Source organism: Mytilus edulis, chromosome 8 (genome assembly GCF_963676685.1).
Source record: "Mytilus edulis chromosome 8, xbMytEdul2.2, whole genome shotgun sequence".
NCBI lineage: Eukaryota > Metazoa > Mollusca > Bivalvia > Mytilida > Mytilidae > Mytilus > Mytilus edulis.
In genome coordinates, this window is record NC_092351.1 from 70,563,524 (window position 1) to 70,590,510 (window position 26,987).

Below are 26,987 nucleotides of genomic sequence, written 5' to 3' on the forward strand. Positions count from 1 at the left end.
CTATTTAAATTTCTTTAACCGAAATTTATATATTTTCATTTGATTTCCGATTATTCAATGACTTTAATACCAACCGACTAAAATTTAGAGATTAAATTGTCGCCATTTTGAAAATTTGCTACACGTTTCCGGCGACGACAATTACAATATTTGCAAGCTATGTTATAAAGAGTAACTTTAACCATTATACGACCATATAGTGTAACCTCAGAAATGATTATTGAAGACGTAGAAGCTTTGAAGAAATGGGTGATGGATACTGTTGCACCGATGTAGGTTTAAATTTTGCATGTTTGGCCTCGCATCTGTTTTTTTTTTTATTTTAAGTGCAGCGGTAGCACGTATGGGGTTTATGAGGGTAGTAATGCCTTTTAACTTCAGGCGTCAAACAGCCATTTTCGGCTACCGTTAGCATCCAATTGGTTAAAATTTTACCGTGATTCGTCAAAATATGCTTAGTTCTTCTTCTGCTTCTGCCAGGTAATGGCCACAATCAACTGACTGATTATTCTGCCATGGTTTATCGTGATTCGTCAGAGTTCTCAAATAATTATCATGATTCGTCAAAATCTGTCGATGTTTTTATCGTCTAAAAGAAACTGTACATATTATCGTCATACAACAAAAATTATCGTTAACGTCATTTGATAAGAATTTTTACCGTTTTTCTTCATTACGACCCTCTGTTAGGCCAAAAAAAAAATATATGTCTGTTTCCTGCTGCAAAGGCAAAAAAATCAGGGTCGGTTTTTTTTTTAATTATTTTTGCACTCCCTGTCAGATTTGCAGATGGTTAAATGTCATGTTGGTTAGGGTCCTGTACCCTTAAATCATTTAATCTCTTTAAAGAAGCTTTAATTGAATAATCCTCCCAGTGCCGACATTTTTTAAACCTTAATTGTAGCACATTTGTGCTGGAAGCAGCCATTTTGATTGTTTGGGTATAGTAAAATACGGATCTGGATCGGAAACAAATTTTTTTCGGACCGGAAAGGATTTTTTTTCCGGAATTGAATAAAAAGATCTAGGCTCGGGGGCTTTGAGTCAGGGTCGGTCGGGAAACAGGAAACAGACATATATTTTTTTTTGGCCTTATTGCTGAACATTATAAACTATAACATAATTTGCAGACCATTTTTAAAGCATAAGCATCATAGGAGCACAGCTTTTCAAGATGTGGAACTTTACAACAGGACCATTTTAATCAAATGTTGAATATACTTTAACGAAATTTCTATATTTGAATGTTAAAAGTTTCTTATATCTTCAAAGTCTAACCTTTTTGTGTGATCAAATAAAACATTTCCAGAAAAATCCAAAAGTTGTTTAAAAAAGCTTCTTGATCCATTCGAGATGTAAAACACAAATATTAAACGGTCACACCATATGTTTTCATACATCATACGTTTTATACTACAAATGTACTATGCATAATTTTACAATGGAAATCACGACATCATGCATTCTTAGGCCAGGATTTTTTAATTTGTTGGTTTACGGATCCGCCGACCTGATTTTGCTGATTTCCAGAATAAAAATAAAATTGACTTTTCATGCTTTTTCATTCCCGCCGACCGTAACAAATGCATTATCCCTGAAAAATAAATAAATTATCCTTTTTTTATAAAATGAAATGCATTAATCACTAACAGAATTGATAACACTTTCTGTTGTGAAAAAATGAAACTTCCAGTTTACGTTTCTAAAAATAGATAAATCAATTATTAATGACCTTGACATGTCGTTTGGACAAATATTTTTGTGGAACGAAACCCGTGTTTAAAACCAATTGCACAATAAGTTCGTTTCTCTTATTTGTCAACAGTCCGTAAGATGCATCTTCTCATAGAAATAGACTTGTCCAAATGTGGACAGGTGGAAGTTCAGGACATCAAGTTAAAGTACTGAATATTAACAGATCATTTAAAATTTTCTTGTTTCATAGATAATAATTTTTTTTCGTCCATTTGGATAAAAACGGGAATGCGTGACAACAGATTAACCCGATATTCTCATTTTTTCCAGTGGACGAGTCTATTACGTTTTTGACGCGTGTGTTGAAAATTATTTTCTTACCACGCTTTTACATTTATTTCTTTATCAGTTTTCGTTCTTGAAGATCATTATTCACCAAGTTTTCTGTAATTGATTAAGAGCTATGTGAATTTGTCTTCCTTTATGAAATTTAATTACGTCTTTGTCTGTGCACCCCCGTTTTTACGGGAATTATTAGGCAATGTCGTGCAATTTTTATTACAACTGAGCAATAATATTTCATTAAACTAAAATTTAAGAAAAGACGACAAAATAGGATAACAAACATATTATTATCAGTCAGGGGACTTACTGAAATAAGTGATTTTTAAATCACTTATATGAGTAGCAAATTCAAGGTTTCGTCACAAATTGTGATTATGTAGTTTTTTTCAAAATTTTAAACACATCTAGGTTTAAATAATATCTTTTAATCAGTAAAATTAAAAAAAAAATAACTTTTTGCTTCTTTTAAGTAGCAAGGTTTATGCCTTTGATGCTATCATTTAGCTGAAAATTCTAATTTAGTTGAAAAATGCTATAATAATGGCTTAACATAATGAACTGATACTTTCTTAAAAGATTTTTCCCAGCAGTGGGAGTATTTTTCCTGTGAAGTTCAAGGTTTCATCTTTCAGATTATGTAATAAAATTCTACTGTTCGCGATAAAAATTTCACTGTTCGGGGGTGTTGAAATTAGTGGGGGTTATTAAAAGAATGATACTTTAAGAAGTGATTTTTAGGAAGGAAAATGAGGTCTGATACTTAAACAAGTGATTTTTATGTCATTATCCTAGATTCAGTACAAGGTCATCACCTGAAATGACCTGGTCATCCTAGACAACACAGATGTTGGTTCTGATAAGTTTAGAAACATAATTAGTCCCTGGATCATTAGTATTCTATATCTAAAGCTACAATAAAATTAAATTACTTCTTCTTGTGATTAAATTGTACTACTTAAATAGGTGATTATTAAAGAAAGACAACTGTAACTTCCAACCTTTATGGAAATAATGTTACTTGAATCAGTGATTTAGAAAATCACTTATTTAAGTAAGTCCCCTGACTGATTATAGAAAGGTGAAATATATATTTCTTTTGCATGTCAGTTTTCTGTCTTGAAAGATATTTTTTTTATTTTTTTCCCTACCGACCGACCCGACTTTTTCATGGAGAAAATCCGTAAACCAACAAATTAAAAAACCGTGGCCTTAATAGACAAAAACACATGAGATGTGGATACATGTATGTCTTTAAAATGCAGCTGATTTCCCAAGATTCCTCGAGCATATAAAATACCAAACTCTTATTATTGATGGACCTGAATTTCAACAAATTCAGGCACAATGTTTTATTTACGTCATTATGATCATATTTATACAGAAATTTAGGTCTGCAAAATTTTACACCCTCTTTAGCCATGTAAGCAGTTGAGGTGGGTTCTCACGAAGGATTTATGAAGGTGTCAAGTCCAGGGACTCATCGTTTTTTGGTCATAGGGAGTCCAATGTTCAGTAAGAAGAACATATACCATGTGTCAAAGGGAGGAAAACCCAAACCCTAGTACAGAACAGCACAAGGCCAACAATGGGTGGTCTTCTAGCAGCAAGAAAATCCAAACAAGGCTTGACCCCTGAGGCTTAAATTAAAATATTGTTTGTTTGCCCTTTACCAACTGACCCTATACATTTTTTCCGCCTAAAAATCTTTTATTTGTATTTACCAGCAAGATTTTATTTTTTCGTTCCTACCAAAAATCTTATATTTGTATTTCCCGCTCAAAACTTTTTTACCAGGATCCTCGGGGTTTTATCTTTACTGTATAAGGTCTAGTCCATTTAGTATCACGTGAGCGTTTGACATGAACACTTGCATTTAGAGTTTCAAAGTGTTTGTTTGAAATCGATGTTGAACGCTTTGAAATCATGATATGACGTACGTTACTCTGTATCTTTATACTTGAAGAACAGGGTTCATTTACCAAAAAGGTTTGTTTAATACAAAATTATCAACGTGCGTACAAACTATTTTGTAAACGGACGTTGTATTCTATGTAGGGATGGCCTTTTGTGATCCGTAGATCAGGATAGTTATGTTAACAATGCCTTCGACCAGCATTGCTATATTATTTATATCTGACATGAACGAAAGGTGACAAAAGCCTGTAAAATTTTACCAGGACAAAGTTATCTCTTACAGAAAACCTTTAGGTAGAGGTAAGCGTACAAGGTACGTAGTACTGAATATTAGTGCAAGTTAAAACTCTTCAAAGTTCCAGGCATGTAAACGTTGAAAATATGCAGTCAGGGGAGTTACTTGTACAAGTGATTTTTAAAATCACTTATTTGAGTGATTTTTTATTTTTGCTTAGAAACATAGCTATAGGTATAAAAACTTGAAAATTTGAACTTCCCCCAATTTGTAGCTCGCTGTAATTTTGTGAGATTGTTCCTAAACTACATGGTTTTCCAAAGATATGGTGGGAAACACTGTAAACATTGACAAAATAAAGGAATTTGCAAAAATTACTTGAAAATGACTAAAAATAGCCTTGAAATATTTATAGTCTGGGGATTTTATAAGATTTTTGCTGGTACTGTGAATATATTTCCAATAAACTTCAACATTTAAACTACATTTTGACGTTGAAAAAAATATGTACTCTCGATAGAAATATAAGTACTTGCGTGGTTTGAAAATTGGACCTTCTGAAGATTTTAAATCACTTCAATGAGTGATATTTTTATTCAGATACAAAAGATCATTTCAGCAAGTGATTTTTGGGAATGAAATTAACTTAATGGGGAATAACTCCGGACGACTTAAAAAGTTTGAAACAAAATCATGTAAATCAGAATGTCAGAAATTTTTGGCACAATAATAAAAATATGAAATCATTGTGTGCCTTCTTGATTTATTATAATTTCATAATTTCTTCACACTGCAAACAAAAATATTAAATATTTATTTGATAAATTCAGACTTAATAAAGCAAATCTTTATGAACAAACTCCATAACAACTTACATGCCAAGATAATGTTCTTTTATCAAAGATGGTAAACAAATAATTTACATGTTTTTCTGTGTATACTGTCCACATTCAACTTTCCATATATACTGGCAACTTGGTTCTGTTTGGTTAATACAGGATAAAAACAAATGTTTATTTATATTTTGTGAGATTGTTCATTTGTGTTTTGAATGTCTCAAATGACCATAGGTGGATCCAGGGGAGGGCCTGATTTGCAAATGATTTGTGGGAAAAATTTGGTTGATTATATAGGGGATCACTGACGCATGACTGGAGCCCCCCCCCCTTTTATGAAAGTTCTGGATCCTCCACTGATGACTGTGCTGTGGCAACCTCTGGGGATGGGACCCCCCCTTTTTGGCCAATCAATGCATTTGAATGGGGACATAGTTGGATCCCCAATTTAAAATGGCTAGATCCACCCCTGCTAGATACTCTAGTTGGTCTAATAGGAGGTACACTTCTTTGTTGTTGACGATCTTGTACATCAATGGGAGTCTGCATTTTTGTTTTAATTGATCTAACATCCTGATTTATGCATGTTATATCAAATTATTAAAAATCATTGTGCAGCAAGATCATTTGTACCATCACAGAAATCACTCTGTACAGTGATTTAAAATCATTTGTACAAGTGATTAACACTATTATTTATCCTGGTCTTATGGGTTTTCTTACTATTTTTAATGAATGTATTTTGACATCACAATTTCCATAGCAAAAGCATGCATTGTACATGTTGTACGAATTCATAAGTAAGAAAACTGTTAATATATGATCTGACAATAACTATTACTGAAAATCACTGTGCAGTGATTTGAAATCAGCTGTACAAGTGATTTATATTAATTCATGTAAATCACTCAGTGCAATGATTTAAAATCATTTGTACAAGTGATTTATATTTTTTTTATGCAATGATTTGAAATAATTTATACAAGTGATTTTCATTATTATTTATACTGGTCTCATGCATGGGTTTTCCTAACTATAAAAAATGCATTGTGATGTCAAACTTTTATTGAAAAAGCATGCATAGCAGTACAAAAACATAGGATTTGACCATAATGAAGGTCTCATACTGTGCAATGATTAAACCATTATGATTACAAGTGATTTTTATTATTCTAAACCCTAGCTATAGCGTTGAATCTTGCTTTAAAAACTTGGAGGGGGGGGGGGGGGGGTAAACTGTTTTACCTCTGTCTGTCCATCCGTCAGTCCGTCTGTTCCTCCATTCGTCTTTGCATCCGTTCATCCCACTTCAGGTTAAAGTTTTTGGTCAAGGTAGTTTTTGATGAAGCTGAAGTCTAATCAACTTAAAACTTAGTACACATGTTCCTTACCATTTATAACACACAAGGTATTTATAGCCAATTGACCTTGTCAGTGATAATGGTGATATATACCAACAAATCCAAACACTTTTACAGTGATGATAATGACTTCTTCTTTCCCTGAATTCATAATGATGAATTTGGAAAACACATCACTGGGTACAATGTATACAAGTAGCTGACTTCTATAAATCCTAACACCAAATTTTGAAATCCTTGGCAAGTAGTTCCTGACAAAAATGCAATGCATTTATTCATGGTACAGACAGACGGATTAATGCACAGACCAGAAAACATAATGCCCCTCTACTATCGTAAGTGGGGCATAAAAAATATAGATTTGATCTGATTTCCTTCGTAAATGATCTTGTGCTGGACAGCAGGACCCCTTGCTGAACCAGATTACAACAAAAAAGTTATCTGAATTTGAATTTGTTGAAATAGTTATATTCTGACAAAAAGATTGAAATGATCTAGATCTGCAAAATTTGACAACCTGCAATGGAGTTGAATCAATGATTAGTCCTGGTCATTAAATAAAAAGATTAATATTCTGATATTGGATGTCTAACAAGGGAGGGGTTTCCAATCAGAAATCACTTCTTAACCAGTGTTCTATTAAAATCACTCTGAAGGAACAGTAAATTAAAGTCACTCAATTCATCCCCCCTTTTTAGGTGACTGAAGTTTTGATCCATCAACAAACATGGCTACCAATTCATTAAAGAACATTTAAATGGTATTTTTAAGCCACTCATTATAAATATATATAGAAAAGCAAAAATAATCATTGAAGAAAGATTTAAGCAAAAAATAACAAGATTCAGCAGTCAAGAACCTCTTTTTACCAAGATTCAATTATTGTAATCCACACATTTCATTTCAGCCCTCTGAAATTATACGATTTACAAACATTTGAAATGATTGATAAATATAAAGTTATTTTTTTTAAATTTGAATTAAAAATTTTATCTGTTTTTCACCATCTAGAAAGTAATTGAAAATACTGCTGGTATCAGAAATGAACACCAATTTTAATTCACTCTGTGCAGTGATTTTAAATCATTTGCTTAAGTGATTTTAAATCATTTGCACAAGTGATTTTAAATCATTTCCACAAGTGATTTACGTTCTAATTGAATGAAAAAACTCTGTGCTGTGATTTAAAATCATGTGTACCAGTGATATACATTATTTCAAAATGTATGTGATGAAAGACACCCTTTGAAGTGTTTTATTTTCATTTATAAGAGTGATCAATACTATGAATGATTATATTCCATATGATAAATTTACTTCACTAGAAATTATAATTATGACCTGCAAAATCTTATTTATCACTGCTCATGAGGTCTTTAGTTTTCTACAAACATGACAAATGTATGTTAAAATGTTTGTGTTTGTTTTTGGTCAAAGCATTTGAAGTTTATTAATAATTATTGTTCTTACTGTTCCTTTTTATGCCCATTTGTAGTGTAGGGCCATTAAATTTCACCCTTGTCCATGCTGTCTGTTCGTCCAAAAATTGGTTTCTGTTCTCTGACTTAAATTTGCCTCAACCAAATGTTATCAACATATAGACAATGCTTATATTACCGCCAAACTCAGCAATAATTGTTTTTTTATATTTTAAGTTTTGGTGGTTTGAAACCTCTGCTTTATGAAAAACATGTAATTCATGTACAATGTACTACTGCTAATGCTATTTTTTGCTCAGAAAATAAATTTTACTCAGGGCTTACAAGTTAGTTTTTATACGACCGCAAATTTTGAAAAAATTTTCGTCGTATATTGCTATCACGTTGGAGTCTGCGTCGTCGTCGTCGTCGTCCGGCGTCCGAATACTTTTAGTTTTCGCACTCTAACTTTAGTAAAAGTGAATGGAAATCTATGAAATTTTAACACAAGGTTTATGACCACAAAAGGAAGGTTGGTATTGATTTTGGGAGTTTTGGTCCTAACATTTTAGGAATTAGGGGCCAAAAAGGGCCCAAATAAGCATTTTCTTGGTTTTCGCACTATAACTTTAGTTTAAGTTAATAGAAATCTATGAAATTTTGACACAAGGTTTATGACCACAAAAGAACGGTTGGGATTGATTTTGGGAGTTTTGGTCTCAACAGTTTAGGAATTAGGGGCCAAAAAAGGGCCCAAATAAGCATTATTCTTGGTTTTCGCACAATAACATTAGTTTAAGTAAATAGAAATCAATGAAATTTAAACACAATGTTAATGACTACAAAAGGAAGGTTGGTATTGATTTTGGGAGTTTAGGTCCCAACAGTTTAGGAATTAGGGGCCAAAAAGGGACCCAAATAAGCATTTTTCTTGGTTTTCGCACCATAACGTTAGTATAAGTAAATAGAAATCTATGAAATTTAAACACAAGGTTTATGACCATAAAAGAAAGGTTGGGTTTGATTTTGGGAGTTTTGGTCCCAACATAATAAGGGGCCCAAAGGGTCCAAAATTAAACTTTTGTTTGATTTCATCAAAATTGAATAATTGGGGTTCTTTGATATGCTGAATCTAACTGTCATGACTGTGTATGTAGATTCTTAACTTTTGGTCCCGTTTTCAAATTGGTCTACATTAAGGTCCAAAGGGTCCAAAATTAAACTTAGTTTGATTTTGACAAAAAATGAATCAGTTAGGTTCTTTGATATGCTGAATCTAAAAATGTACTTAGATTCTTGATTATTGGCCCAGTTTTCAAGTTGGTCCAAATCGGGGTCCAAAATTAAACTTTGTTTGATTTCATCAAAAATTGAATAAATGGGGTTCTTTGATATTCCAAATCTAACTGTGTATGTAGATTCTTCATTTTTGGTCCTGTTTTCAAATTGGTCTACACTAAAGTCCAAAGGGTCCAAAATTAAACTTAGTCTGATTTTAACAAAAATTGAAATCTTGAAGTTCTTTGATATGCTGAATCCAAAAATGTACTTAGATTTTTTATTATGGGCCCAGTTTTCAAGTTGGTCCAAATCAGGATCTAAAATTATTATATTAAGTATTGTGTAATAGCAAGTCTTTTCAATTGCACAGTATTGCGCAATGGCAAGAAATATCTAATTGCACAATATTGTGAAATATCAAATTTTTTTTTAATTAGAGTTATCTTTCTTTGTCCAGAATAGTAAGCAAGAAATATCTAATTGCAAAATATTGTGCAATAGCAAGATTTTTTTTTAATTGGAGTTATCTTTCTTTGTCCAGAATCAACTTAAATCTTTGTTATATACAATATACAATGTATATTCACTTTTTACTACCAACTGATAAATTAAAATAATCTTTACCATTCAGTGATAACAAGCAGTTTTTTTACATCTTAATATTTTATGATGTATTTAAATGAGTAGTTATTGTTGCAAACTCCATTAGAAATTTTAATTGAGATTAGTTTTGGAATAAGGGAAAGGGGGATGTGATTAAAAAAATTGGGTTCAATTTTTCTCATTTGAAATTTCATGAATAAAAAAGAAAATTTCTTCAAACATTTTTTTGAGAGGATTAATATTCAACAGCATAGTGAATTGCTCTAAGAGAAACAAAAAATTTAAGTTCATTAGAACACATTCATTCTGTGTCAGAAACCTATGCTGTGTCAACTATTTAATCACAATCCAAATTTAGAGCTGAATCCAGCTTGAATGTTGTGTCCATACTTGCCCTAACCGTTCAGGGTTCAACCTCTGCGGTCGTATAAAGCTACGCCCTGCGGAGCATCTGGTTTTATTTATTTTTACCTTTTTTATAGTTATTTTAATGTCAAGAAGACCCCTGTTGTGATGTTGTCCTCTGAAAGAGAGGGATAATCCTGGTTTCTTATTAAAGATTTTCCAAACAATAATAATCACTTGAATGAGTGATTTTAAAAAATATTTCTAATCACTGGTAGAAGTGATATTTAAAAAGTAATGAAAGGGAATTAACTCTTATTATGTTGAAAATATCACTTGAGAAAGTGATTTTAAAAATCACTTGTACAAGTAACTCCCCTGACTGATATGCGGCACAGCTCTATATTTTGATATTTGAAAACAAAAAAGTAGTGCATATGAATTAGCTTCACATTCTACATGATATTTTTTTTTCAAAACTTATTAGCAAAAGCAAAACAGACAAAAATGACATTATGCAGATTTTGTATCTATAAAATAAAGTTTTATACCTACCTGCCTACCCATGACAAAAAATATACCGAGCCAAGTTATTTTTTTTGGGAAAAAAATAAAATATTTTACCTACAATGTACCTACCTACCCTGTTTTAAAACATAGGGTCGGAAAAGGGCAAACAAACAATATTTTAATTTAGGCCTGAACATAATACATGTACATGATAGTTCAGCAAAGGATGCCTCACTTAATTCCAAAGCATATACATGTGTTACCTAAATTTAACAAATACACAAGACTAGATTTGTTGTTAAGATCCATTCAAGTTCTACTGTCTTTACAATACATTGTACATTTACCTTAGAATGATCAAATCTGTTATTTCTATATGAAAAAAAGCAAAAATTATCAGTTTATTAACTCCTTTTTCCTCTTATAAAAACATGATTTTCTTACTTTTTTTCCTTTTACAGTTGTGATGCAGATCCTGAGCCATTGTCTCGATATTGCTTAGCTTTAGTGAAGAAAGATAAATCAGAGTCTGAACTTAGAGAGTTTTGTCTAGATCAGCTAGAAGTCTTCTTACAGGGCAGTAAGTAACACTTTGTTGCATTAATTACTATTTTTTTTGAAGTTTTTGGAAGTTTTCTTAACCAATGTACAGATGGCCTTGGCCAGAAATGCATCAACCGTTTTATAAAATTTTGGTTTTCAATACTCTTAATTATTGGTTTGTCCTTCCTAGTATTATGATTAGGGCATCTGGTGTACTAAATTGAAAGTCTCGTATCTTTGATAAGTTGGTAAATTGTTGTAGAAACTACTAGAATAATGTACATATTTTAGCACGATCATGTAAACTTGTGCCTTCGGATCCTTTTTTGCACTATTTGTAATCATTCAATTATCCAATAACAACTATTCACATGGTTTTGGTAAATTTTGTTGTTTGTTTCCAAATATAAGGTGGTGATTTCAACGAATCATATACTTGTGAAAAGATCTTAATCAGTTAAAAAAAGGAAAGGGGTGTTATTTGAAAGCAGGATTTTCTTGCTGTGTTGATGAACCATTGGTGGCCTTCTGCTTTTTACTGCTTATTGGTCGTGTTGTTGTCTCTTTGACATTCCTCATTTCCATTTTATTATTCTACCCAATTGTATAGTATATTATATTTGAATATTATATACTTTAATTAAATAAAATTTGATGTATATTCCCTTTGAGAAAAATTTATTATGTAACAAATCAAACAAAATCTTAATAAATTAAGATATTTTTTTCCTCTTCAGAGACAGCAGGTTTTGTTGATGTTCTTTTTGATGCTTTAAAGTCCAAAGCTTACCTCCAATCCAAAGGAAAACCAGATGTACCAGATAACAGCCAAGAGGCACCCTCCTCTACAACAGACGATATAAAGGTCAAGGAAGAACCAAAAGAGGTAATAGAGGAGGCCAATTTTGAGATATATATGTATAATTAATTCACTGTCAAAAACTTAATTAACAGTTTAAAGTGTTTATTTATATTCTGGAAGGAAATTAAAGATGATGTTCTTTTCAGTTTTTTTTTTTGGAAAATATCAATCTTTATTGTCAAATGTATAAATTAAAGTTATCTTGAAAATGGCAATTCTTGTTTCTTATTTTAAATGTAGTTGCCTTGCCAGTACCACTTTCGTTACGTAAAATTTTTATCTTTTCCTTTATACAACAATAAGTATTGCAATATATATTTATGAGTCTTTTGAATTCTTTAAGCCTCCAGTTAAAAGAAGCACCAGTAAGGAAGATCAAAAAGATTTACGAGATGTTATCAGGAAACGACACAGTTCCAGAAGTCCTAGTCCCCGAAGGAGAGAATTGTAAGTACAGTGCTCGGTTTCTAAATTTTTACATGTATGAATAAAGGAACCTGCGGTCAATTTATTATTCTGCAGATGCATTGTGAATCTTCTTTTACTTATGAAGTTTTGCATCTAAATTTTTATGCCCCATTTATGGGCATTATGTTTTCTGGTCTGTGCGTCCGTTCGTCTGTCCGGGCATCCATGTACTGAGGACACATTCTTGTTTATATAGTTATTTACAAGTCAGATCTATACTGTTTAATATAATGGTATTTTATACATATTCACTGAAATTTAAACCTCAAAGAAATTTCAATATCTGAGATGAATCACATAAAAGAAATGCAAGAACACTGTAAATGTACTTATAAAATTAAGAAGATGTGGTATGATTGCCAATCAGAAGAGACCAAATGATGAAGAAGTTAAAAACTATAGGTCACTGTATGGCTTTAAATTTCATGTGATAAAATGTTTTTAAGCAATATAATTACATGATAAGTTTAATACAGGAAATATCTTTTCTTATTCTGCACTTAAGTTGGGCGAAATAGCAAATTTGTCTGCCATACAGGCTTTTCATTGATTACTCAGTACTTTCAACTCATCTATAGACATTAAATAAGTAATCAATTCTGCCTGAATTTAGGAATTTTCATATAATGTTTTCTTCCTATAGTTAAAAAGGTACCAGTCCAGTTATAACATAATGAGTCATGGTTACACAAATCAAGGTAGACTATTGTACATAATGTTAATAAACCCATACTGCACCCTTGACTATGTACTATTCTATTTTGTTGTCTTGTCAGTGATGAAAGAAGACGGAGAGTTGATGACAGGAGAATAAGACGAAGAAGTAGATCAAGAAGTCCATATAGACCACCTAGAACTCGATCTCCAAGGGCATGGTCTCCAAGGGGAAGGTCAAAGTCACCAAGACACTGGTCACCCAGGGCAAGATCCCCTAGATTGAGGTCAAGATCACCAAGAGGTCGAAGTCCTAGGAGGATTGTTAGAGAATCACCAAAACGATGGTCACGATCACCAAGATCTAGGTCTCCAAGAGGAAGATCACCTGGTTATAGGTCACCCAAAGCTAGAGCCAGGTCTCCAAGATCACCCAGGCGATCTGGATCATGGAGTAGGTCTAGGTCAAGATCAAGATCCACCCCTAGGTCAAAATCTAGGTCAGGATCAAGGTCTCCAGGTGAGTGTTTATAATACTCAGGAGAACATGAGTAAATCGAATAATATGTTTCAATTTATACATGTATCTTTATTCTGACTTGGTAGTCTAAAATACAAGGCCAGCAGCAGTTAGTGATGGAAGCAGTATTGGTGAAGATTAGGTTTTCAGCAGTACCAATTTTGTAAAATTGAATTCAAACAAAAATTAGATGGACAGAAACTTGCTGGTTATAGACATCTATATATTTTTTTTAATATATTTGACCTATTCATGAGAAGCTTTCAAGTTGCTCAGTTCCAAAACCATTTCTGTTGTCTATCTAATAAGCTCCCAACAGTATTGAACAGTTTCCATGCAAGAATATTTATTCCCCTGACCAGAAGTAGTATAATGTTTACCATTGACCTTCTGTTCATTGAAATTGTCATAGTTTTCTTAGAAGCTGCAGGTCAGTGCTTTGGTATCAAGCTTCATGTCTAAAGCATTATGGATTTGTGTGTTGCGCTTTGGTTAATTATTTCAGTTATCATGGTTATCAGTTATCATTAAAGTTAATGTTCACTGGTATTGTCATTTTTGTAGGAAGTGTTCTGGTTGAATTTCCTTACAATTTTGTATTTTATTGCAGGAAGGAAAAGAGACAGCAGAGGTCCAACACCAACTATGGATAATGGAAAGTATATAGAATCCAGCATACCTGTCATGGGTGTCACTGTCTACAGCACAGCAAGAACAGAACCCAATGAGACTAAGCCGTCAGCTGTGAAATCACTGCCTAGATGTAAAGATTACGATGGTAATTCAGGATTCTCCGTCTATAGCGGTGGATGATCTTGTCCTTGCTTTCTATGTTTGTAAAGGGATAAAAAAAAAAAAAAAAAATCAAGTTTTCTTTAATGAATCTAAATACTATATTGAAAGATCTGAAGTAAAATTCTCATCATTACTCTTTCTTCAAAAAAAAAAAAAGAAGACCAGAATAAAAAAGAGAAAAGTCTTTCATGTGAAAAGAAAAAAAAGGAGAAAGCAATTAAAAAAAGAAAAATTGAGAAAAAAGAAAAAAAAGAAGCAACAATGACGTGAAAAGATACAAGAGCAAAAAAAAGAAAAAATCAGAAAAGACTATAAAAAAAAGATTTCAAAGAATGAAGGAAAAAAATATAACGCCTTCAAAGATATAAAATCTTCAAGTAAAAAAGAAAAGAAAATATATACAGACTGGTCATAAGAAAGAGTGTGATGCTTAATTGGTAAATTAAGTTATTTTGGTACATTTTTATACTGGAAAAAATAGGTTAAGATATAGAAATCATGTGCTAGTTTATTATTAGAAATAACAACATTTAAAAAAAGAAGGACTGTATTTAAAAAAAAGTTTTGATGTGCACCTGAAAAGAAAAAAAAATCTTGAGAAAAAAAAGAAAGAGCAAATTTAGTTTTAAAATATTGAGCAAGAGAGGAAGGAAAAAATTAAACCTTCAAAAGAATAAAGAAAAAAAAAGTAAAGGTGCAGACTGGTCCACAGATAGAATTGAGGCTATCCTTTTAAATGCATGTAAATGGAACTTTGGTTTAAATTGCTGCATGTATTATGTTAATATGTTTCTTTCTTAAATACTCAAACTGATCAAATACCTGTTACTAAATATTTAAGTTGTATTGAGTTTAAACTTCATGGAATAAAGATGTGTCAATTGAATTTTGTGAAATAACTAGTAATTTATTTAAAATTTTATAAATTAATATTTTGAAAAAAAAGGGGGTAAGGAATAAAGAAACAAAAAGGGGATGATTTTGGCCTCCGTCTGCTTATTTTCAACTAAATTTCTAAACAGAAATTAGTTTGAGTATTTAATTGCTTATTATTTATAATATAATGAACACAAGTATTGGGTCAGAAATTGAAGAAAAAAATCATAATTTAAGATAGAATCAAAGAAAAAAAAATTAGAAAAAAAAGATTAAAGAAAAAAGAGATATTGAAAAAAGAGAAAATTTCGACCCTAATATGAGAATTAGAGCCGTTTGTATTTTGACAGAGCAGGGATTCTGCATGAGAGGAGACTTGTGTCCATTTGACCATGGAGTAGATCCAGTCATTGTTGATGATGTTCCTATCACATCTTATCCTCCTCCTTCAGGTAAGGGGACAGTTTAGGGGGCTGCTTGTATAACCAGGGGTCAGGCTTTTAGCGAGAATTAGAAGAAAAGTTGTCTTTAAAATTATGAAAAATAAATAAAATACAAAACATTTCTGCTAAATTTACATTTAAAAGAAGTCAAAATTGATTATGTGAATGGTCATTATTTATGCCATTAGTTTGTTTAACACTTATACTCAAGTGAAAAATGTTTATTTTGAAACTTGACCATTTACTGCGATATTTTCAGGGGCATAGATGAAGTAATTGCTGCAATCATGACATTAATGATAATGTAGAGAAAAAACATGTTGTCCCTTCTAATGTATATTATTTTATCATTCATTTTAATCATTTATTCTTTTAACATACACTCTCATTCTGCTTTCCATTCATTTTAAGCATTCATAATTTTTTTTTACATTTACTCATTCAGAATAAGATTTTACTCATTCATTCAATACAATCATTTTGTTTACAGTCAATTTCAGGTTTCATCAATTTTTCCCAAGATACTAAAGTTAAAAATGTTTTTTATTGTGGCATCTCAGATGTTATTTGATGTGTTCTTTATCTTACAGGACCACCACCCCCTCCAACCAGTGGAGCACCACCAATGCCACCTCATGTTGGACCACCACCACAGATAATACGACCTCCACCACCCAGGCCAGGTTTGTACATGCTTGGTTCAGGTGTCTCAGAACTTTTTAACCTTTTTAATACACTTTAACACAATTTGTCCACCATTACTGGGCATCACAAAAAAATTAACTGTCACAAAAGAAAATATCTGCCACAATGGAAAAGTGATTGTTATATGACATCAATAGTTCAAGAGGCTCAAGCAGTGCAGAATTACAAAAAGTGATAAGAATTATTCATATAAGCACACTATTTCAAAAGGTTCCAAATAATAAGTTAATCAAACTACCGACACCACACTGAATACAAAATTATAGTTGTATTTGAATACAATGCATTTTTCTATGAAGGAAGTCAAGGTAAAAAATGATGCATGAAACTTCTCTTAATTAATTTTAAGAAAGGGTAACATTAACACTTGGAAAGATATTTTTCTTTTTTCAGAAATAAAAAAAACCAACACATCATTTAAAACATTTTATTACTAATAAAATATATCTTTGAAACTCATTACACGACATTGTAATTATATGTGTTTATTTGAATATCTTTTTAGAACATTTTGAACCTTACAATCCTGAAGCACCAGCCATGAGCAGGCCTCCACCATATTGGACTGGACCTCCTCCACCTCTTGGTGGTCAACCTCCACAAAGACCTCCTGGGATGTTTATGATGCATGGACCTCCCCTTCCTCCCAACATGAACCAGCAGAGACCAAGGGACCTTGTTAATATACAAACTATGCCTAATCAAAGAAATGGTAAGTAAGACAATTGATATTGGAGGGTGGAGAAATATTGTATCCTACTTGTTTAGGTGGAAGAGTCTGTTCTTTAATGATTAACAGTTTATATGTAAACGATTTCTACGATGTGCAAGATGTGATGCATTGTTTCTGTGATATCTGTATTTGCCTTTATTTCCTGCAGTCACACTGACAAATATGTTTATAGTATTTAAATCTACATAAGAAATCAAATAAGCTATTCACACATTGATTTTCAAAGATTGATTGATTATTCTGGAAAATTTAATCAACTACGAGTTAAAGAGTAATTGATATGCAATGTCAAGCAATAAATTAAACACAAAAAAATGGTAAATTTTGGCGAAAATTGGTATGTATGGAATATTTTAATGATCGAATGTTAACATTTCTATTTATGGAAGAAAAAAAGTTATAACTAAATCATTGTTATTTTGTTATATCAGATGAGCCCCCGATTCATCCTCCAGGCACTGAGCCTGTACATATCCCTCCACCATCATCTCAGCCAGAGAGGACAGTGATTGCACCAAAGAGGCCTTACGATAATGGACAAGACAGACATTATGGAGGACCACCCTCAAAAAAACCTTTTGATTACAATAGGATAGGAGGTATTGTCTTCTCGAAGTCTGTCAAACTAAATCTTACTTGGTTTATACAGACTAAAGTAAAATATCTAATTTATTACAACAAATTTGAAACTTGCAATGTCGCATAATACCACTTAAATAACCTCTTGTATCATGATGGTTTTTCTCTGTCAATTGTAACTGCAATCAATTAAAAAAAACTTTGCTACATTGTATACTCTACCCCCTGTGAAATCAGCATCAGGCTATATAGTGTCCGGAAAATAACTGTTTTGTTTGTTTGAAAATTGTCTAATGAGGAACTCTCCGTGATATAGCCTTTTTGTGCTAATGCGGTGTAAAGCAACCAACAATCAATCTAATGAGGAACACATATTATCTGCCAACAAGGGATATATATTTCCCTTGTTTGGTCAAAGAGTAAAGGAACAGCAATTATTGTTTGTGTTTTTTTCATTTCAAAGGTTTTAACATAGAGCAAAGATCACAACTCCTATAAACTTCAGATAATTTATTCTCTTCTCTGGAGTCGTACAACAACAAAATTTTGTCGATGAACAAAAAAAACTGTATTCTTAGATCATGAAGATAATTTTTTGTTGGTTGAGGTATTAACAATGTTTAATTGCTTAAAGACCTATTGTGCTCTACTTTGTAATTTAACAAAATGGAAAGGCATAATAAATATTTTTTAGTGACTTGTTTATTTTAAATACTTATTTTATTTTGACTAGGTTACAGGAAACCAGGCGCCAATAACACCAATACAACATTAGAACTGAGGAAAGTCCCAAGGGAAAATAACAATATTGCCAAATTGTATGAATACTTTGGAAAGTTTGGTACACTGACCAATGTACAGGTAGGTTCTGATTGAATATTTTTTAATGATCATTAAAAGGTGTCAAATTATTACTTATTTCTGGAGAAAAAATTGCAATAGAATTTATTCAAAATGATTTCTATAATATTAGCCTTTATTTTGAAATTAAAGTAAATATAATTTAGAAAAAAAACAGAAATGAACTGTTGAATGTTTTGTAGCTTGGGAACTATAAATTGTCAAATAAGATGATGTTTCAATAGTATTGGTTCTGTTAAGATTATTCATTTTAATTCACTTTTAAATTACCAGGGAATCATTCTGTTTATTTTTATGCCCCACCTACGATAGTAGAGGGGCATTGTCTCCATCCGTTCGTTCGTCCCGCTTCAAGGTTAAAGTTCTTGGTCAAGGTAGTTTTTGATGAAGTTGAAGTCCAATCAACTTGAAACTTAGTACTTAGTACACATGTTCCCCATGATATGATCTTTCTAATGTTAATGCTAAATTTAAGTTTTGACCCCAATTTTATGGTCCACTGAACATAGAAAATGATAGTGCAAAGTTCAGGTTAAAGTTTTGGTCAAGGTAGTTTTTGATGAAGTTGAAGTCACATCAACTTGAAACTAAGTACACATGTTCCCTATGATATGATCTTTCTAATTTTAAATCCAAATTAAAGTTTTGACCCCAATTTCAGGGTCCACTGAACATGGAAAATGATAGTGTGAGTGGGGAATCCGTGTACTATGGACACATTCTTGTTTGTTTTGAGTCCACTGAACTATTTGTTTTCAGTTACTTCCACAGTTACCTATCTGTTTTTCTTACAGGTATCTTATGAAGGAGACCCAGAAGGTGCTGTGATATGCTTTGCTAACAATGCCCAGGCCTTTGCTGCCTACAGGAGTAGTGAACCAGTCTTCAACAACAGATTTATTAAAGTTTTCTGGCATAAACCAAAAGACAAGAAAGACCAGGTAAGAGAGTGTATGATGATTTATAGAGATCTGCACTTCACAAACAATAAATATTCAGCAAGCTATAACACATAAAGCCAATTTTTGTTACTTTGTTCAATTTACTATGGTTTTTGGTGCTATGTCATGATAAACCAAAGATTTGGTATTAAAATGACAACATCTGGATTATTTACCCCACTAAATATAAAAAAGAAGATGTGGTATGATTGCCAATGAGACAACTTTCCACAATAGACCAAATGACACAGGAATTAAACAACTATAGGGAACAGTATGGCCTTCAACAAGAAGCTATTTTAAATACTCAAAAGTATTTAAAAAGTGTAATTACCTGAATACAATGAGACAGTCACATATAAAAAAAAACACCAAATTAAAAATATATGTAACACATTGGGTAACAAGATTCTAAACTGCAGATGAATCCAATCCTGCAGAGCAATTAATGAAAAGTTTGTATCGGGTTGTAAGTAAAATCTAAATCTAATTCCCATGTAGGAATAATAGACATGAACATTCTTTATGTTAAACTTTGAATCTCGCCTAGAGTTGAGTTTAACAAAGGTCTGCCATCAACACCTTATTCTTAAAAGTTCACACCAAGACACACATTACTTACAGGCACCTGAACATACATACGTATGACATGCATTGGAATTAAATTTGGTTTGCATGTTAAACATCCATATATCAATACAATTCTTGGGCAGTACTACATTTATTTAGTGATTTACTACTATTGAAAGGGAAAGATAGAGACTTTAGTGTAATTAAAAAAAAAATGTTTTTTGATTTTTTTCATTCATCTTTAAATTACTAATGTTTCAGGGAGATGACTCAAACACAACGACATCTGATGCAACAAGTACAACACCAACTCCTCCCCCAGCCAAACAGAAGGATGAAAGAAATGTCAAATTACGGGTGGAAATCCCTCCTGCTCACAAGCTGTCACTAAATAATACAATACCTAAACCCTATGATGCTTCCAAACCAGAAAAGGTTTTTATTATTAAAACAATTTTTATTAGATTTATAATATATATTTTAAAATTCATACTTGTAATTATACTTTTACTCTTAAAAATAAACATCTTGTGATTCTTTTAAGGCTGAGTTCAAGAGAAATTATTTCAGGTTTTCATTTAATAACTAGTTGTCGTTTGAAAGAAAAAAACATTGATAAAATTTCAAATTTTGACAGAACTGAAAAGAGGCTATATCATTCTTTTGTAGATTTTCTCACGTGATGCAAATAAATAAATGTGTAACTAGATGTTAAAGGAATTTGATAATCATTCTTTACATCAAATAACATTTTTAATACTATGTAACTTTTGCAGAGCATTGTGTTCACACCATCCTTAGGGGTAATTACAAAGACTGTGTATAATCCCAAAGTGTCACCTGCTGCAAAACCAAAACTCACTAGTCCAACAGCTGTAGGTTCGGCCCAGTTTGTGTCAAAGATAGAAGCCATTAAAAAACAGGAAGATTTGAAGAGAGAGGCAACCAAGAAAAAAGCAGAGATACAAAAACAGAAACAAGAACTGTTACAGAAACAAATAGAACAACAGAAAGTAAGGAGACCATTCTGTTAAATTTCATAAAAAAATATTGTATTCCTGTCCCTGGGAAATCAATTTAGATTGTCATTTTTCCTGCAGTGACCTACATACTTTTTCATTAGCAAATTGGGAATAACAGATAAAAAGTTCTGCTTGTCACTGAATCACTTCATATTAGGAAAGTTATAGGTAGTGGTCATTAAAAACACAGTTCTTGTTTATAGTAAATGATGTCAAAAGTATTATTTTTATTTTCCAGAAATTGATAGAGAAGTTGGAGAAGAATAAGACATTAGCAGCTACAGACAAGGAAAAAATAAAAGAGGTATAATTCATTTATATGCATAGCTTCATAACATACAATATGATGGGTCAGTCTGACTTGTGCAACCCTTCCTCAATGTTCTGTATCGTGTATGGTTCATAGATTTAGCCCTTTCCTTTATAACTTTATAAGTAAGAGGCTCAATGATGCTGACTTGTTTAAATAAAGAAAGCTATCAGGGTGATATATAAGCAATGACTTATAGAAAAATCCATGAGTTTCTAAGGAATTGTATAATGCTGACACCTTCATAGCTTTCTTTATCAGAACAAGTATCTATCAGTTCATTGTCCTTTATGGTGTTCTATCATATTTAAAGAATAGCAAATTAAATTGATGAATTGAGTGTTTTTTGAATACAGAAAGCTGGCCTTAATCCAAAAGTGTACACATTCTCTAGAGAAATTTACCTGATCAAAACACATTTAAATTAGACCCCAAGGGTGACTGTGGAATAAAAATGTGGTCACTTGGTCTTCTCCAGACTGACAGTTAAACGCTTGCCGAAGTGGGGCGTCTGTTTGGCTGTGCGGAATGTTTTAAGATCGCAGTCACGTCCGGTCAGAATGGGGACGTTAAATCTGATGTCTCGTGTAAAGAGAGTGCCACGCTCTTTGCACGTTAAGAACCCTTGCAACAACTCTTTGAGGGCCCGTAGGTGACCTGTTGCAAGGCAAAATTTCTGTCCCTATCCAATATACCCTCATTTTCTGGTGGCAGTCCAAATTTACCCGACCATCATCCCAAATGGCCTCTTTTAAGACAAGACCTACCTATTGTATTTATTGTGAACTTGTTCTCGTCCTGAAAATGCATGAAATATTTGCCACTGGAAGTTAAGCAAACAACAATCAATCAATCAATCACATTTAAATTAGATAATTTAGAAACCTTCAGAAATCACAATTATTCTCTTGGAAAATACTAGGTGGTCATTTGAATCAATTCAAGTGATGGAGATGATTTTAAAATAGTAATGGATAGCATTGTTTATAAACTTTATTTATGTTATAAGGCTAACTCTTAACCAATATTCACCTAAACATTTTCTGCGTTTAGGCATCTGCGAATAAAGGTTATTCCAGTCATACAGGTATAGTGACTGATTCAAACAATTACTTTGTACATTGTAAGTTTTAACATATAATCTTGTGATTTCAATCGTCCGCGGTCATACAACAATAGGTAAAGTCCAGAAATCAATAAAATTGCATCAAAATGAGAGAATGTGTAGAAAAAAATCCTTGTATTTCTGCTTTAAAATTTCCAGTGTGTGAAAAAGTTAGATGAATTTATGGACTAGTTATTCAATGATGATTTGTTTGAGTTCTGAAAAAACTTTAAATTTTTGCTTTTGTCTTTCAGACTTTGAAGATACTAACAGGAAGTATAGAGAGGCTAACCAAAGAAGTGGTACCTGTCATTCAGAAAGCTACACCACCAGCTACGCCTGAGTTACCTGTAATTACATCACCAGAACAGGTTGGTTACCAATAGCAATTGGCTTCCTTTGATCCATTGTTGTCATTGTTTGTGTCAATAGGCATTCTTAATATTTGTTTCTGTAACTTTAGTATATCATGTATATGTGCAGGCAAATCTGTGTTCAAATTGTAACAAAATGGTTTGAAACAGAAGAAAAAGAAATTAATCAAGTTTAATTTCTAATTGTTTTGTTACAGGATTAATTTTTGACTTTTGGTCATTTTTGGGTTTATATTTTTGCCATGTAAGATGTGTTTTAAATGTTCCATGGTCATTGGTTGTCTTTTTTTATTACCAAATTAATTTTTCATACAACTTTAATTTGTTTGTTCATGAAAAATTTCTAGTTAATAGTGTATTTTTGTAAAACATGGATATTTTGTTCCTGTTACATAAAAAAAATCCTATTTTTCTGTAATCTAGAAATCTAACATTGTTTAACTTGATTGCTGCCTCTCCTTTGCCATTATTCCTAATTGCCATCCCCCTTTTCTCCTTTCGTAACCAGCTAGTTTTTTATATTATGTTAGAAAATAGTGAATTGAAAGCGATCATCTAGCTGCCCTTATATATTGATAAAATTAAAAAGAGAAAAAAAATAAGGCTTCTTCCACTAAATAAAATCACAAATAACGGTTCAAGTTTCTCTATTATTTGAATCACTAGGGAAATGTGCTTAACAAGTTATACTTTATATTTTTCAGGCAAAGAAGGAGATTCTAGATACAGAATTAGAATTATTTAACAAGCAGCAAAGTGGTGAAGACACAATTATACTCAGGAAAAAACTTAATGAACTTACAAAACAGGTATTAAAATAATTAGTTACACAAAGAATGTATATACCATACATTAAAATAGCATGAACAAAATCCTTCTTCTGTTGAGTATAATTATTCCAGTCTGCTAGTATGACCTTTTATCATAGACCCATTTTACACCAGTAAAACAGGAAATTGGCAACAAACTGTAAAAGCAGAAATTTTCCTGGAGGATTGAATATCGTTTATTTCGTGGAAAGAATATCCACGAAAATTAACCTACATATAATATCACCTCCATTTACTGAAAACAACAGTTAAATCCCCTTGAAATCTTATATGGAGACAAAACCACAAAATTTTAACCCCACAAAAATTAATGTTTCTACAGTAGTAAAATTAACTTGCTGGTTTGGGATTATATTGTTGCTTCACAGATTTTTCCACTTATCTCCCTATTAATTATCACACTAAATCTCTTGAAGGCTATTTTTTTTTTAATGTTGGTGATAAGAAGGCTTTGACCTTACACAATAGCAATTGCTAAAATGTTTTACCGAATAACAGTTTCAATTCACCTCTACAAACTTATCAATTGATAAAACTTTTTAGTACAGTGCTTCAGTGAAAGGTGGTTAATATGAAGTGAGTGCAGTGAAATAATAGTAAAGCTCATCATCCAAATCTAGTTATTTACTGTGTATTTGTGTTAAGTGCAAAAAATCCCAAAAAGGTGTGGAGGTTGAGCAGGTAGGGTTAAATAGTAATTTCTGATGAAGATGAAATGTATTTACAAAGATTCTTTGATATTTAGAAATTTAACAAAGTTTTGTTTTGTACAGGCTACTGCTATGGGTCTGCTAGGTCGAGGCAGAGGCCGTGGAGCTATTAGAGGTGGTAGAGGTCGAGGTTTCATCCCTAACCGTGGTGCTATGACATGGGTAGCTGGAGGTGCTGCACGAGGAACCAGTCCATTCCCTGTTGGTCGAGGGGCTAGTCAATTCCCAGCAGCCAACACCAGTAGGTCGCTAGACAACAGACCTAAACAGTTTGAAGTGACAGGCTTTAAAGCTGAACAGAAAGATCTATTGGAGACTCATTTTAAGGTGAATTGATGTACCTTGTAGGAGTTAAAAGTGAAAGATGTGTAAAAAAAAAATCGGGACTTTTTAGGACTTAACTTTGAAAGTCTTATAAATTTGATTGCTTTAAGAATAATGAATAATAACATTTAACGTTACCAATTTTAATGCACAAGACAAAAAATATCTCCAGTGATGCTCAAGGCCTAAATATAATAAAAAGCTTATGCAGGTCTGAAATGCTGACAGAGATCCTTTGTCTTGTTGACTTTAACTGATGTCAGGATCAGGTATCCACCACAATCTTTCATATAACTTGAAGGGTTATATACAACCACTACAGCAATGTCCCTTTCACTTTGATTTTTTTTCTTGATTTGATGTTTATAATTTTTGAGACTTAAAAGTATAAACAAGGGAGTAATTGTATCATGTGGGTAGGGCACAGTTCAAATGTTTTTTCTTAAACAGTCTTCACGCTTAACCACAAGTCCTACTGCCAATGCTTGTAAAATTGCTTTCAGGCTTGTGAAATTCTTCTCTACAAGCCAACAGAATTCAACTAAAAATGTTGTAAAATTGAGCTTAGGGCTTGTGGGTTCAAAAGTTTATCGTGAAGACTGCTTAAATATTTAAACATTTTATGTTTTTAATCATTAGTTGTTAATCTTAATCTACAAAATCTCAAATACTTTGTTATTTTCAGCAATATGGAATGGTGGAAAGAATTGACTTTGATGATGTAGATAACAGTGCAATAGTCTCATTTAAAACAAGACAAGATGCAGAACATGTAAGTCATTATACAACTCTAGATGATGGAAAATCTTTGACAATCATAGAAGTCGAAGAAGTTCATCTGAAATATTTGCAAAAAAGTGGTTTCCCCAATGAAAGCACAAATATCATTGGATTAGAACCAAACATGGGTACCGGGTATATGGTTATATGTGAAAGGATTTTTGTAGGACAACTTTTTCATGATACTACTATGAAAGCTGTAACTGACTAGAAATGAATTTATGGCATGGGATATCTTGAGGTTCTTTAATTTAGTGCTATAACATTGCTGTTTCATTGACATACCTAATTCTCCATTTGTTGGATAAAAAGATGCTGAGACATTCATGTTGAAATATTTTAACATATATATATATAAAAGAGAAAAGATTAGATTGCAAACAGAGGAAGGAACAAACTGCACATTAATGTAAAATGAAAAGTTAATTAACTTAATTTATTGAATGGCATACAGCTATCTCACAGTCAATATACATGTAGTAATACTATTACAGGAAATATAACAATTGTATTTTGAATTTTAGGCAGTTCTACGTGGTGCTAAGTTACAAGACAGTGTATTGACAATGAAATGGCATACAGGAGTTAAGATAAATATTCGCCTTAATGTTAGCAGTGATGATAGCTTTACAGAGCATCACGACACTACAGATGAGGTAAAGTTTTATGTTAACATGTTTAAAAATAGTCATGAATGAAGTACAAACAATACCGAGGGTAACATCTTTTCTGTATTTACCTTCATCAGGAACACTCATACACCAAACATTTGAAAGCTAAGGATGTATAAGTATAGAAATACTGTGGATTCATTTATTTTCGTGGGTACCAATTTTCGTGGATTACGGAAACCTTGAATTTTCGTGGATATGTGATTCCATGGTTCTGCCAAAGTCTGGATACAACTTAATGAAAATATGTATTTCTTTGAACATTTAAATTCGTTGCTGACCTGTACCAATGTATCAAAAAGGAGGGAGTCAATTTTAAAGAAAGGTTCCAACTGGTATTAAGCTATGTATATTTCAGATTATAGAATTCGTTTTCTGTTTTAGGGTTTCAATACTCTACTGTATATATGTGTTAACAAGTTGAGGTCGATTTGTATGATGACTAAACATCCTTCTGTAGGCATTTTGGGGAAGTAACCAGTAGATTAAACATGCAAATAGGTTCAGGGTATAGAATAAATAAGCTAGCTGCCAAAAAAAATCATTTATTTAATTTTGATGTTTTGTGTTGGCAGGGAACAGAGGAGATTGATGAAGAGGCATTGTTAGCTGATGAAGAGGATCTGTTAAGGGTTGAGGATGAAGAAGAAGAGGATGAGGAAAGTAGGTCATGGAGAAGATGATCAAGGTCAAAGAGTAGACAAACTGAGAAAGAGGAGTTTTATTGTTTTACTGTTCTCAGAAAACCAATAAAAAAGATTGTGAAAA

General features: G+C 32.2%; 1 protein-coding gene across 1 annotated transcript; it reads left to right on the top strand.

Annotated features, from left to right (window-relative positions):
- The first annotated feature begins 86 nt into the window (after nt 1-86).
- Nucleotides 87-26,987, top strand: LOC139486167 (RNA-binding protein 26-like). Its single transcript, XM_071270953.1, has 21 exons — nt 87-272; nt 11,005-11,123; nt 11,824-11,972; nt 12,292-12,395; nt 13,193-13,590; nt 14,201-14,368; nt 15,612-15,713; nt 16,295-16,387; nt 16,915-17,121; nt 17,574-17,741; nt 18,455-18,582; nt 19,377-19,523; nt 20,355-20,528; nt 20,870-21,106; nt 21,354-21,419; nt 22,785-22,901; nt 23,609-23,713; nt 24,508-24,771; nt 25,454-25,540; nt 26,073-26,204; nt 26,795-26,987. The coding sequence occupies exons 1-21, from the start codon at nt 214-216 to the stop codon at nt 26,900-26,902; spliced, it is 3,132 nt and encodes a 1,043-aa protein (XP_071127054.1). The 5' UTR covers nt 87-213; the 3' UTR covers nt 26,903-26,987.